The following is a 15103-nucleotide window of genomic DNA, read 5'->3' as shown; positions in this document are numbered from 1 at the left end:
TAAATTTAGGGAGATATATTTTTTTCTATGCTTAACCTCTAACCTTGCAGAACTACCCAATATCCAATTTAACCTAACATAACCTGAACTAAAGTAATAAACAACCATTCGAAAAACCACCAACCCATACTCTTTATTTTCAATCTATTTTCAAAAAAAGTTCGGTGGTTCTGTGCTTGAATAGGCATTTGAGGAAAACACCAAATTTTCTTTACAGAAAAAGTTATAGAGTATCGTTGCTACTAAAAGAAATACTAGTTTAGAACTATAATTTATTTCTTTGGATATAAACAAAGCATTTTTTTATATTTCATTTAATTTTACAATATATGTACTATATTTAATCTATTTTCAATGTTAATTAATTTACAAAATAATACGTATTTTAATTTTATAATAGAAATTTAAGAATAATAAATTAAATAAATAGATAACATTTTATTATATTCTTTTAATAAAAAAAACTTACTTATTCATTTGACTAAATTGAATAGTATAATAAACGGGTTTTTTTTACATTATTTAATTATTTGTATTATATCATTGATGACGTCCAGTAGCAAGTAAAGCGTTTAAACAAGTTTTTACAAACTTTCAAAAGTCCCCTTCATTTTTCGTCCAAAAATAAAACCATTCGTTTTTCTTATGCATTTGGGATCAAACTATCTAACAGAAAGATAAACCAACAATTAATACTTATAAAGTAGCTCCATTACGAATTTGACTAATACTATTCATATACTGACTAAGTAGAAACAAAATAGGGATTAACACAGAATGACTCAATACCAATAGCACTGTCCGTACTATTAGACTCATATGCCAGAGTATCATCTGTGTCCGCACCAGAACTATCGGTTTCATCTCCCTCGTGATCATCATCAATAGTTACAAAACTATCATCACTGTAATACTCCTCATCATTAACATAATCACTACAAGTATCGTCTCCATTATGAGAGATAATACTCTCAGCATATTTGGAAGATTTTTTCCATTCTTTGCTTGCGGATTTTTCACAAATTGTCTCCGCAAAATTGGACGATTTTTGCCATTGCTCAATTGCGGATTTTTCATTTGAATTGAAAATAAATGAGTCAGTGTCATCTGCCATGTGATCATCGGAATTTTCATGGTTTTCATCAAACTGAGCAGTTTCTGTTGTTGATATAGATGTTGTTGTTGTGTTATGGAGACTTTCACCCTTATGTGTAACAGTTACCACCAAGTCATCATTAACATCTCCTCTCTCACTTCCTTCTCCCTCCTTCTCTGTCTCCTTGCCACTCTCATTACCCTCACCAAAATCTTTTTGATCTTTAACCTAAATAGAAATAGATTTGGATTAGTATTGAGAAAACTAATTGAATATTTTTTTTAAAAATTTAATTCAGAAAGGTCTGTATTTTTAAGTGCTTTTTGTTAGGTCTGTCTTTTTGTATGTCTGTGTTTTTATATGCATGTTTCTTTCTAACTGTCTGTATTTTTTTCCAAATGTGTCTTTTTGTAAGTCTTTATATTTGTCTGTCTTTTAATATGTCTTTCTACATACATGTCTGTCTTTTTGAATGTTTATCTTATTGTAATTATGTCTGTCTTTCTATTTATCTGCTGTTTTAAAATGTTATTTTGAATGTATGTTTGTTTCTCTGTATGGAAGATGACGTCATATCATAGAATAGCCAATGAGAGGCCAGTATACACTGTAATTGACCAATATGGTAAAATTTATGCTGGCCTCTCATTGGTTTTTCTATCGTATGACGATATAATCTGTGGAGGGACTTTAATCATCTTCCTACGTATGTATTAATAAATGTTTTTTAAACATCTCAAACTGCTATACATATTAGGACAATATTTCATATTTTCATATTTCCACTAAAAAATGTTTAGACTAAATCTCCCATTCCGAAACCTAAATTGTATAGCGGCAATTATCTAGCGGCTCAATTTGGGAAATAGTCAGGGATTAAGAAATAGGAAAATTAAATACTGACTATTTTTAAATAACCCCCTCCCCCGCAAGATGTTTTACCTTTCATTTGGTTGTGTGAAAGGTACAGTTAAAAGGGTTAAAATTAGGTATAATGAAGTTTATGGAGCTCCATAGGGTAAGGTTCTTTCAGGGTTAGAGCACCCCGCTGGGTTAAGAAACAATTTAAAGCAAACAAGAGTTATTCTAAACTATCTCGATTTGTTTTTATTATTACGAAACTTACAATTGGTATGAAAATGAATCATTTACTTTTCCATATATCCCTGGTCAATGAAATTTGAAATTTATTAAACATATGGGGGTAGGAATGGTAGACAATAATTGGCTAATTGGTGAGCGCAAATGACAGCCCAAAAGAGAAGCTTAATTAAAGATTTAGAAAATATTTTTGTTCAGCTATAATGTTTTTCTTTTCAAAACCTCGTAGAAAAATGTTAAAATCTTGTTGATCATAAAATGCTGTTATTATGTTTATAAATTTTCCCTACAATTAAGCTTTCATTATTTACCGTTTTAGTAAACAATTATTAAGTATAACACCCAAAATATTTAAAAATAATAAAAATATGCAGTTCTACATGTATATATCTATAAGAAATGGATGTTTCCCTCCCAATTTTCAAACAATTGTTGAAGCTACATTTTTTGAAGGAATGGTAATGTTTTCAAAGACTTGATCAAAATATTCGTTGAACTTTTTCTTCTAAATTTATCAATTTCCCAAAACCTATTTTAATTTAACCTACAAATATATAAAAATGTTGCTGTAAAAATTTCTTTTTTCACTCAATTTTAGAACCAAATGTTTTGTTAAGTGCTTATATATTATTACAAGTTCTAAAATAGCAAAGTGTATAATGGATTAAGAAGTTGGACTGAAAAATAGCTATAATATAAAACATTAAGGTTTTTTTTCTCTAAATCTATAGATCTAAGAAATTGCCTGTTCGTATTGGTTGCACTTTTCATGTAAATACCTTGGATTGGTTTTAAGCTATTTTCCCCGTCCTCCCTAGAAACTAGGAACTAATCAAGTCTTATAAATAAAAAAAAACAAAAAAACAAGGATGCAACATCCATTAAAGCGAAACTCTAAAATCAGAAGCTATCTGTTACGGACGAACGTACGGACAGACCTACCCTAATTATAAGAATATTGGCTTTTGAAAATATAAAAACAATATTCTTAATATTGTAAAAACCCTGTATAAGTAGCAAATGTTTCTGACTAGAAATAATATTTCTAAAAATAAATAATAATAATAGTGTTACAGCAGAGAAACAGGTTAGAAAAGACATATATCTTGCTGTTTTATTATAATAACAAATAAATAGAGAACCTAACCTTGATCTTGTAAATCAATTAATTTTCCTAGGCTTGAAACTAGAACAAATTATTAACATAAGATTAAGGATAGAAAAGAAAATTTAAAAAAAAATGGTAAAAGTATTTCTCGTATTCATTCGAATCCGGTGGACAGGAACCAGTTCTCATCAATACGAAAAAACTATGTCTAGCATCGTATTATAAACCGCTTTCTACGAATATAGAAATGTACATTCTATATCCGCGGAGAGCGGTTTATAATACGATGAAAGAAATAACTATTATTTAATCTATTTTTTGGGCAAAGTAGACAGATCTCTGATTTAAGTTGTTTATTGATAAAGTAATTTAGATTTTAGATGTATTTTATGTTCATGTTTAGGCTTAAAACTTTGAGGACTTAAATTTGGCAATCAAGTAGGGATCTTAAAGGATAAGACAATGATTTCCCCCAGTAATACTTAACAAACTTACCCCTTCTGTAGATTAAAATGATTAGTTGAAAGTTGTGACTAAACATCTAAGATATAATTAAAGTTTTAAATAAAACATAAGAAAGTAGGCGGGCATGAACCTCGTCTAACCTTTCAAAACACAAGCTTTTAAACATTTTTCTTCAAACAATCTTTTCTGTACAAAGAATGTACTTTTGAATAACAATTCTAACCTTTTCTAACTTATTCAGGATAATTGAAAAAAGTAAAGCTCAAAAGAAAGTATACAAAAATAATTTCATTTAATTTTTATTCTATGAGATGTACTATAAAGTTAGGAAAGGGATAAGTTTTCTATAAAACAAATAATACTGATTAGACTCGAATAAAGTAAATTTCCTCTAATTAGGTCTATAGCATTTGAATTTGAATGCTTTTAAGCTTAATTGGTTGGTTCAAACATGAAGTGTACACACTCTTTAACAAATTATTATAATTTACAGAAGGGGTAAATTTGTTCACCATCAATGAGGCTGTACATTGGTTCATCATACACCAGCGGCTAAGCCTTATCATTTAGGCTTTTAAAAACAAAATTGTAAAAAAATTAGGAGTTCGTTTTTTTATAGGGGTGCTTTCTCTTGATTAGTTGGTGGTACCCTTAACCAAAATAGTTATAAACCTTTCCAGGACCTATAAGAAGCTGAACCATATCGGTTTAGCAGTTAATTAGATCCTTCGTTATACACGCATAGAAAGACAAACATCCTAATATATAAAAATCCCTTGCTTTTTCAGAATAGATATCTATTTCACTGAACTTTTTCCCCTGTATTCGCACAAAAGAAGTATTGTTATACTCGTCCTTTAATTTAACAAATTTTACTCACATACACTTTTTTTCATGGTTTTAGAGTTCATAAAATTCATAGAGTCATATTAGTATTTTTTAGCGTAGCTACTCTACAACTACGCTTAGTTTAGATATTTAACCAGACAACTATCATCCCCCTGTTAAGGACTCTTTTCATCTGCTATCAAATTGCTTTCTGCTCTTTTGTAGCGACTTGCCTGTGTTAAAATTCCCAACACAATTCGTTGATTTTTAAAGACCTAATTGAAAGTCGAGACAGTGTACATACAGTTATTTAACCCTTTCCTCTCTAGTGTTTTACTCTATGAATATGATTCTTGTAGCAATTAAGGAAGTGTAGTAACTCTATGATCATTAACAGAAAGTCTTAATTTATACTATCATCTTACATTTTAAAGTGTTGATTCTTATGTCCATTAGGCATAATTCCATTAGCAAAGCATATCTTAAATCAACTTGAAAATTTAAGTGTACTGAAGCATTTTTGAAAATGTACATCAAATTTTTCTAAATAATATTCTAGCATATTTAAAGGGAAATGTTTGTTTGACATTTTTATTTGTTGAGCTTCGCTTATGTCAATGCTTTCATTCTTGGTTTTTATGATGTCGGAATTCAATCTAACTTGACAATGTAAGAAAAGAGAAACTCCACTTTTTAAAACTTATTAACTGCCAACAGTCAACATGCAATTGTAAGGTTTTATGTGGACTTTATTTCTTTATGTTTATCTTATCAGTTTGGAATAGAAATGTATTGCATCGTATTATAGACAGTTTATAATTGTAATTTATTGCATAGTATTACATACAGTTTTCCATAGATAGTAAAATTAAAATAAACGGAATAGTTTTAGTTATGTTGGCCCTGTGGGGCCGAAGGCTCGAACCATCAAAACAGGGAAAAATATTTTTTTTAAATTTTCGTGGCAAATTCTCTGCAATACAGTACGATAATTGATTATTCACTATAACTAAAAACCAGTTTTAATTTAGCGGAAATCAAACGGATTTAGATTCATATATAACCAAATGAAAGAGTATCCCTTTAGTACTTGCCTTTATGAACATGAAAAGGCATTCTAAAGAATGTTTAATACTTAACAAGGATGATAACATCCATAAGTAGCAGAGCACAAAAAAACTCCTAAATAGAGATAAAGAGAGGTGTTAAGTAGTAACAAGTCAAGAATATTCATATTGCAAAATAGATACAAAACCTTTCCCAAATGTTTTAATATTTTTATAAAACCGACGGACCAAGTAAAAGTATACAAAATCTTCACACACAAAAAGTCAACTATCTGTCTTAAATAGTAGCCAAGAAAATAACATTTCCCTTATAGCGTTACGGACTGGATGGACAGATAGACAAAGTGAATTATGGAGTAGCGCCGCTATTAAGAACTTACATGATGAAAACGTGACAAGTTATATGTAAAACAAATAGAAGAACAGGATATACAAAGTTTTAGAAAAAAAAACAATTAAAATTTGGCATTTGAAAAGGGTCGGATTTAAAAAGAATTCCTTCAAGCCCTCCTATGATTGTTCGTTATTTTGCCAACATTAGAACGTAGACTCTCGAACTTATGTCAGCAATAGCCACTTTCGATTTAGCTCACGTAATGTTTATTTTTACACAAATGGCATGTCGATAGTATAGTCGACATAAACCTTTTAAAAATGCAAGTCGATTGAATGCTCATTTTTTTAAAGGGTGACACAAGGACATCCAAGCTTTTTTTAGGGGGATAAAATAAGGGGTTTCAAATCAAAGGATTGAAGGGGGTAATCTAATGTATTTTTAAAAATTTTAAGTGGGAGATAGTTTAAAGTTTGAGGGTTGTATTCATCCCTATATTCTCACCTCCAATAACCGATAATATATAGTATTCATTAAATAAGGGCTCGGCAGCTAGAAGTCAGTCTACTTTTAGGCTTAGGGAAATTAACCTTTATAATTCTAAAAAAAAACAGCTGGAAGTCTAAACCTGAACCAAATATAGCAATCTATCTTTTTTTTAAAGTTAGAAGTATCTAAACGGATTTAAATTTGAGGCTTTGTCGCAGATGAAACGCGGCTTCCGAGCGCTACCTTAAATCTAATATTTTTTTCTTTTTTTCTTATAAAACGTTTTTATCCGTACTTCCACTTCAATTAAGCCATTTTTTTGCCTTGGCAATTCAATACAAAAGGAAAGCAAGAATAACACCATCCAAAACAAGCGTTAAAAGAGGGGAAAATTGTACTTAATCGTTTTAGATATCAATTCATGTAGTTTAATATATCTAGAGCAAATATATTTCAATTTTTACATTTAATTATAATTTCTCAATTCTGAAGAGCTTATGATAATACTGGTATAATAGGGTTAGCACTATCTCTATAATAGGTATATTTTACTACTTTTTATGTAAACAGAGAATTAATGAAGAGCTTTTTATGTGACTTTTGAAAGAGAAGAGAATTCATTCTAGTGCATTATTTCAAACGTGAGTTGTTTCATGAATAGGACAACATCCCCTTAACTAATTTTTGACCAATATCAGACCCCCCCCCCCTTTTTTTTTCATTGCTTTGCTTTCACAGACAATCAACTAATTTGTTAATAGTAAACTTAATTATTAAAATGGTTAATATGGTTTAGGTAAGAATTATTATTTTGTATAGAGGTTTGAAAAACGTATATAAAATACGTAGGGGGGGGGGGGGTTATAATGGTCCATAGGCCGTTTTATATGATTCAACAGTGAATAGTTCAACAAATAATGGAAAAAAGAGATGTTTTTACCTCCCAACCTAAGCTTAAATAGTCTTTTGGATAATATTATTTGAGATATTATACATATAATGGATATAAAGTTTCGTTAAAATGACAGAAATAAGCCATAAACTGTCCTCCAAAAAACTGGAGCAATATAAAAAGATTAATTAACTATTTTCACATCTTTGAATGGATACTTTTAATATTGCAGAAGTCAAAGCAGCAACGGGAAATAGGAAGATGTCCCTACAATGTGTAAAAATTAGCAATGACTCTATATTTGTCCGTAGGTCTGTCTGTTCAATAATGTATTGGATCCCCCTGTTGGGGATCTTTTTGTCTGCTAGAAAATTACTTTCTTCTATTTTTTAGTGACTTGCCTGGGTTATTATTCCCCCGACGCTATTGGTTGATTTTTAGAGAACAAATGGAAAGTCGCACAGGGTCCTCGGGAAGGGGATATTAAGTTATTTAACCCCTTTCCTCTCTATCGTTTTACTCTAATATCTTTTCATTTATTTTTGACAATTTGGCGATTAATACGTGGCAGGTTTTAGGCTATTTAATCCCAAAATTTTGTATTCTGTTAATGTGTGTGAACACTTATAGGAAGTAGGTGATCTTATAAAATATGGGAACATTGCATTGGGGGGGAACAATGGGTGAGAACTTTGGGGCAACTATTCGTAGATGATCTTTTAGTATATGAGAACTTTTTCAGCACAGGGGGGTCTTTTCAAAGGAGGGGTGTTTCCATAAAATTGTAAAACAAAATTTTTTTTAAACATTGAAAACTGCACTTACTACGTATATATATTTGGATGTACATAAACACATGCAATAAGTTGACTTGCTATTGCAATGGCCTATGTCAACAAAATTACATTCTTGGGACAATTTTTATAGCTGATATATTTCCAATTTTTGTTGGAGTGTTTGAATACTAAAAGGTTGAATGTAATAAAGGCAGGGTTAGAATTTAAACAGGCTATAAGATGAATTACAACAAGTACATTTAGAAGCAAAGTAATAACGATGTTGTAGAAAACTAACCTAGCAATGTGCATAGGTCCCCTATTTTCAGTACAATACTACAGGGATCTAAAGGGATAAGACAATGGCCGATAAATTGATGTACATCTTAAATGATGATACACAAAATTACCCCTTCAATCCAAAAGAAGCGAAGCAAAGAAAACCTATCTATAAGTAGTAGGCAGAATAATTTATTTTTCTCATGAAAATTAATTTTCTAAGTAAAAAGAAAAGAATTACTATGTCATAATATCTGAATTTATAAGGAAAACAGGAATTTATTTCATTTTCCAATACGAATAGTACGAATCTTAATAATATCTAAAGAAAAGGAATAGATAATTATATACTTAGAGTGACTATATGGAAAAAAAGAATACAAAATATCTACGTCTCAAATTGATCCTGTTAAGGTCCACTTTGGGGACTAAACCCCTTTCCTCACTTTTTTTAATTTAGAGGGTTTTTTTCGCCCACTGCCATATCTCTCCCATTAAATATGTAGAAGTTCAAAAAATCTTCGAGAACAGAAAAAAATATTATAACATTTCATGCTTTCTAATTATATAATCTGATATTCTAAAAATATTTCCTTATGAAATCTTAAACAAAAAACAGATCTTAATAAATTGACTGTAATATGTCAAAAGATAAAAGCGTAGCAACTTCTAAGTTATACTTTTACTAGAACTAGACAGAAAAAGATTTTTAAGAACCAATATGTAACTAAAAATATTCTGCTTATTAGAATAGTCTCTAGATGCCTCTAGGGGCACTTATGGTAGGTGTGGGGGGATGTAATTTAATCTATTTTTTTTCTTGCAGCTAAATCACACCTCCCCCAAAATAATGATATACCTTACAAGAACCTTTGAGATGCTACACTGTAATGAAGTACTATCTCTGTCGCTTTCAGCAGACGTGCTATAATTTGACAATATATATCAACAAAGCTTTTTATTTCCTGTATGCCAGTTTAATGTCTTCTATTCATATATAAAAATTTGTTTCTGTGCTATTGATTGACATAGTTGTCCTTGTTTTGATATCAGCTACAAGCAGGCATTTTTATTATGATAGTGTAATATCATAATATCAGCGTAATACAAGAACAGTAGTTGGATCTAATTGTTTGTACATTTTTGTACAAGAAGGAGTTATATTAATAGGGAGGGAAGGGATATTGGAATGAAAATAAAACTGGTACCCAAAGTTTGATTGGTAAGTAAATACCATCAGTGTCCTAATTTCTCCACCAATAATTCTTGTTTATTTTAATTAGGGGTGTATATGAATTTATCTTATATTGTCTTATTGTTTTTTTGAAAGCGAAGCTTTTCTATAATTAGGGTCGGTCCATACGTCCGTCCGTCCGTGCATCCATCCGAGATAGATAGCTTTTATTCGTTAATTTAGGCATGTAAAAATTGTCCTATCGATTTCAAACTTTGCATGATGATTCTTGTAGTAGTTAGGTACGATTTAGAAAGCGTAGCAACTCTATAATCATTACCAAAATGTCCGTACGTCCATATTAAACATGTTAATTTTCTACTTTTTTAACAACAAATTTTTATGTGATCTAATTATCCGTTTGATCTGATTTTTGGTATATTGATTCCTGGGACAACAAAGAACAATATTATAAGCGAAGCAACTCTATAATCAAGTCCTAATCATGTCCATAAACATAATCCTGTATCAAGCAGTTTTTCAACAAATTTACTTACAATTTGCGTCGTCTCCTATACTTTTATATTCTGATTATTCAGTTCAGACACTATACAAGTGTTAATGTCCGTTTGTCCTATCGTTTCAGTGCTTCGCTTTTTATGGATGTTGTCATCCTTGTTTTGTCTACAAGATGACCAAATGTAAAGAAATATAAAATATTAATATACAAAACATTAGTGCTTACTAATTAACACCTTCTAAAATTACCCTTCGTACCATATGAATTCAAACATTTTTAAAATTAGGGTCTTCACGGATTTATATAAATTATATATACTTTTTCATAAAAAAAAACTTGATACAAGTTTAAATAATGTCTGTGCATCTGTCCGTATGTAACAAAATATCTCGGTAAACGCTGACCCTTTGTATTGAAGTCTTAATGGAAAATAGCTTACGGTCACAAGATGGTTTTAATCTATTTTACAAGAGCCAAAAGGGCCAAATAGTTAATTTACAGCATTAAACTAATCTACCTAATACTTATATTTGTCCTGTTTACTATTTTTGAAGCATTTGGGATTTACTTAGCCTATAAACAAGCATAATTTAACTAATTTATAAATTCAATAAAGATTATGCAGTCAAAGAGTTGGTTGTCATTAATATTCAGGGTTAAGAAAGCTACAAACCAACTTATTTTGTATTGATATTATTGTTTAGTAAATAACAAAGATATTAACAAAAGGAACATTTTTAAAGACTTAAATTCTAGAGAAATTCTTGACATTGTTCCTAATAGTCCTAGTAGTCATTATTCCTACAATATCATAATATAGAGTTGTTACACTTTCTAAATAATACCTAACTCAAACTGTCCCAAGACTGTCCTCATTTTTATTTGAAAACATGTACGAAATCTTGTGACTAGCCTATGAAATGAAAATGACACTTATTTATTACACAAGGCTGGAATTTTATTTTTTCCCATGTTTAATTTTAACCAAACATGGTAATAGTAGACTTTTATTTTGATTTTTATATGTGTGTAGCTTGTTAGTGTGTTTTTTAAAATGACAAGAAACCCATTGAACATTGTTTTGACCTAATTTTAACTAGCAGCTACGCTCTTAGATGCCTCTAGAGACAATTGAGGGAATAAGTGGAAGGGGGATCTCGACAAACTTTTATAAAAGCAAAATTGCCTGGTATTGATAAAAAAAAATAAGTTTAACATTAAATATAACTACAAGAAGGAGAAAAGACAATGGCAGTTCAATTAATTTACAATTCTTTCTCCTAATATTTAACATCTTCCATAGACAGAATTTTTCGTATGGTATTTAGTAGCAGTTTTTATTATTAATTTTCCAATTCATTTATCTCTACTTAAAACCTATATCCACCAAGCAACCCTTTTCTGAATGAAAGCTTCAATTGCAGCTGGCAAAAACAATGATAATCCCCTTCCACCCCATTTACCCCATCCCCTCCTCTCCTAAAACATAAACGAACTGATCAATAAATGAGGTTCATATTAGCAAGCTAAATTAATGAAGAGTTTTCTTCTGTCAACTTAACCACCTATATCATATATCCATTTATAATTATGAAAGATAGGCCAAGAGCTCTAAATGAAATCCTGATTAGTAATTGTCATCTTGACGGCCAAAAATTCATTATTTAATATTTAACTCTCCAGATATTTCAAAATGTTTATTTTCATATAAAGTTTATTTTTGTCATCATAAAAAAGTAGACAAAAAGCCACCTGAAAGCGTAAGGCTGCCAAGTACTGTTTTTTTTTTATTTTTAATCTTGATTTAAAGTGTAAAATACAAAAGACAAGTTTAATCCGTGTTAGTTTTCACTTGGATTTTTGTAAATACATTTCTATCTATTTTTCTACATAACATTAGTGCATTTTATTCCTTTTAGAAATAAGCAAGGAGTAATATAAAGATTAGTTGATTAAGTTAAGCCATTTTAGAGATTAAAAGTCACAAACTGTCTGACATGTAGGCTGATCAACGGATATCTATGAGATCATCCAAAAAGCAAAGAGAAAGACAATTTTTGTGGAGCGAAGCATATCCAATATTCGTACCTGCATAATAGTAGGTGGGTATCTTGAATCTATTCTTAGCCCATTAAATAGAATAACATTTTCTTTACCACAGTCCTCTCCACCAATAGTGAGCGTCTGTTTTCCCGCCATTTTGCTATTTCCCGCGCTTTTTACACTTTGTGGCGGAATATTAGAAATTTCCGCGCCACTGAGCATGATCACGTTGGACATTTGGGCACGCTTCACCTCCAGGTTAAAGGTTTGCTGGGGCTGGTAGATGTCCTCACAGTCCCTGTTGTCTATGGTCACGTAGCTTTTCAGGGTGGATATTGTGGCGGGAAGCATGTTCATGGGGGGCAGGCTGATGTCCTCTATGATGGGCGGGGGATGGGAGACAGGGGGCAGGGTGCCGAAATCTTGCAGCGAGGGGGAGGGGGTGGATATTATGGAGGAGGGTAGACTTAGATCGGCAATACGACTGAAAAATTAAATAATGAATTTTAACTTTCCGAAATTAAAAAAAATACTCACTTAAAGCCTTAACCAAAATGCTTAGTATTGTCGTAGTGTTGTAAATGGCCTAATTATCTTTAATTAATTGCATCAATTTAATTTGATGCCAATAATTTGGCAAAATGCATTTTAATTTCACATTTTTAGAAGGGCAGCTACTTTATAGTTATGTTTTAACTTTTTCAGCCATACAATAATAAGTCACGTGGTTTATTTAGCCACCCATTAAGATTCAGCCTCGAGAAAGCGTAAAGTGGCAGCAAAAAATAATCTATACTGGCCTTTCATTGGTCAACTTTATTACATGACGTCATTTTTTGGTGCCACTTTACGCTGTCTCTTCAGCCCCAGTTACCCGATGCTAACCACAAAATCAAGGCTTTTTAGAAAATGTAGCTGCAGCCGAACTCAACCATGCATCTTATACAAAGCCGCAGTGGCAGCCGCACATATTCGAGAAACCTGGGTTGCTTGGCAAATCTTAGCCGCGAGATATGAACATTTCAGTCCTTGTTATATTGTATTTGAATATAAATCAATTTCAGAGTGCAGCTACTCTATGGAAAATGGATTTGAATATAGCTTACCTATTTATAATATCTATTTGGTCTTGTATTCTGATGCTGCTTTGTAAACTCTCCTCTCCTTCGCTTTCCTCCCTAAATCAATGTACAGTAGATTATTTTTAGTTTAGAAAAGTTGAAAATTAATTCCATTTTAATCTAGCAGCTGCATCCCTAGCACTTAGGGATTCTAAAATCAAAGGTGTAAGATGAAGGTAAAAAAAGCAAAACCTATCCTGGGCTTAAATCTAAACATATTTAAAGCTTCACTAAAAGGAAAACTCGATTAGTTCTGAGTTTGTTGATATCTTTAGCTTCACACAAAAAAGCCCACTACTTTATGGGCCCCCAGTCTCTAAGTAGGACGTATCTGTCAAGAAAATGCCTAAAACCACCCCAAGACATATATAAATCTGCTCTGAAAAGAATTACCCATTCGGACCAGCCATTTCCCGAGATATTTAGCTATATACAGACAAAAAAACCTTAATACTTTATATTATAAAAAGGGAGAATAGCCTAATAGGATATGATTACCTAAAATCTGAGAGAGCTTCTTTCTTCTGTTCTTGTTGTCTTAATTTTTGTTTCAGCACTTTAATCAATTTTCTCTGTCCCTTCAACATCTTGTGCTGATACTGGATTACCTGGAATTAAACAAGGATAATCAGTTTTGAAATATTTCAACTATATAGTGATATAATATTTATTTATTGCATTGTATTATAGACAGCTTTCCGAGGATATTGAAATAAAAAAACATAAGATTAAAACAAATTTTGTTTGACCCGATATATCATATATTATGATTTTTATTTTAGTATTCGTGGAAAACTGTATGAAATAGGATGCTTTACATGATTTTTCAGTATGGCTCGAGACCAATGATATTTCCTTTATTGATTGAAAAAAGGGGGAGAGAGAAGAAAGTTTGGATCTACTGCAGTTCACGGTAAAATATTGCTGGTAACGAATATTGCTAAAAAATTATTAATTTTAAAGGCTGCTAGCTGCCAAACGGCTGAACGTACAGATCATGCCCGCACAAAGTTTTAAGCGGCATAAGAAGTCCTACAAATAATCTGGAATAGCCATAAATCAATTATGCATAATTATCTTGCAGTGCAGAGAAATGCGCGAAAAAGACCTATTTTACGCGGTTATTCTTCAGTGAAGCTTTCCCTGTGCATCATTGGATCTTGTCTATTCCAGATTATTTGTAGGCCTCCTTATGCCGCTTAAAATGGTGTGCGGGTATGATCTGTACGTTCAGCCGTTTGGCAGCTAGCAGCCTTTAAAATTCATAATTTTTTAGCAATATTCGTTACCAGCAATATTTTACCGTGAACTGCAGTAGATCCGAAAGTTTTTATAAGTTTGTATATGACTTTAGTATAGGCTAGGTTATAATATATGTATCGGTTACTGGGTAGCCTGTAAGGTCCCCCCTCTGTGCATGGTTAGGCGTTTTAAAAAAAAAAAAATTTAAATTTATTTCAAAAAGGATTTTGTGTTCGACAGTTACTTTAAGGGAAATCCCCGACAACATACAAAATATAGTTGGATTAAATTCTTTTCTATTATTGCAAAATGTTACAAAATTGTAATTTTGGTTGCAACTCCTGCAATAAAGGAAGTAATAAAAATTTCCTTTGAAAAAGAACTTTCAAATCTCATCATAGGGGCTGATTTATCATGTTCACATTTGGTATAATTATTGAAATAAAAAAATTGTAGAACATTTCAATGAGTATAATGTTAATATTACTCGCCCCTTACCCTTTTTCAAATCTATTCTTTAAAAAATAATGATAGAAGGTTTATTTTTGCAGTTTTGTTTTCTTTTGAA

General features: G+C 31.1%; 1 protein-coding gene across 1 annotated transcript; it reads right to left on the bottom strand.

The window, feature by feature from the left end:
- Positions 1–258: 258 nt before the first annotated feature.
- On the bottom strand, positions 259–13703 carry LOC145324563 (uncharacterized). The gene is made up of 4 exons (XM_080167146.1): positions 13687–13703; positions 13279–13350; positions 12218–12656; positions 259–1324 (listed from the first exon to the last, which is right to left on the bottom strand). The coding sequence occupies exons 1-4, from the start codon at positions 13701–13703 to the stop codon at positions 746–748; spliced, it is 1107 nt and encodes a 368-aa protein (XP_080023272.1). The 3' UTR covers positions 259–745.
- Between the last annotated feature and the right edge of the window lie 1400 nt (positions 13704–15103).

Source organism: Acartia tonsa, chromosome 7 (assembly GCF_053477335.1).
Source record: "Acartia tonsa isolate MP-2025a chromosome 7, ASM5347733v1, whole genome shotgun sequence".
In the NCBI taxonomy this organism is placed as follows: Eukaryota; Metazoa; Arthropoda; class Copepoda; order Calanoida; family Acartiidae; genus Acartia; species Acartia tonsa.
This window is presented reverse-complemented; position numbering and strand designations above follow the sequence as displayed.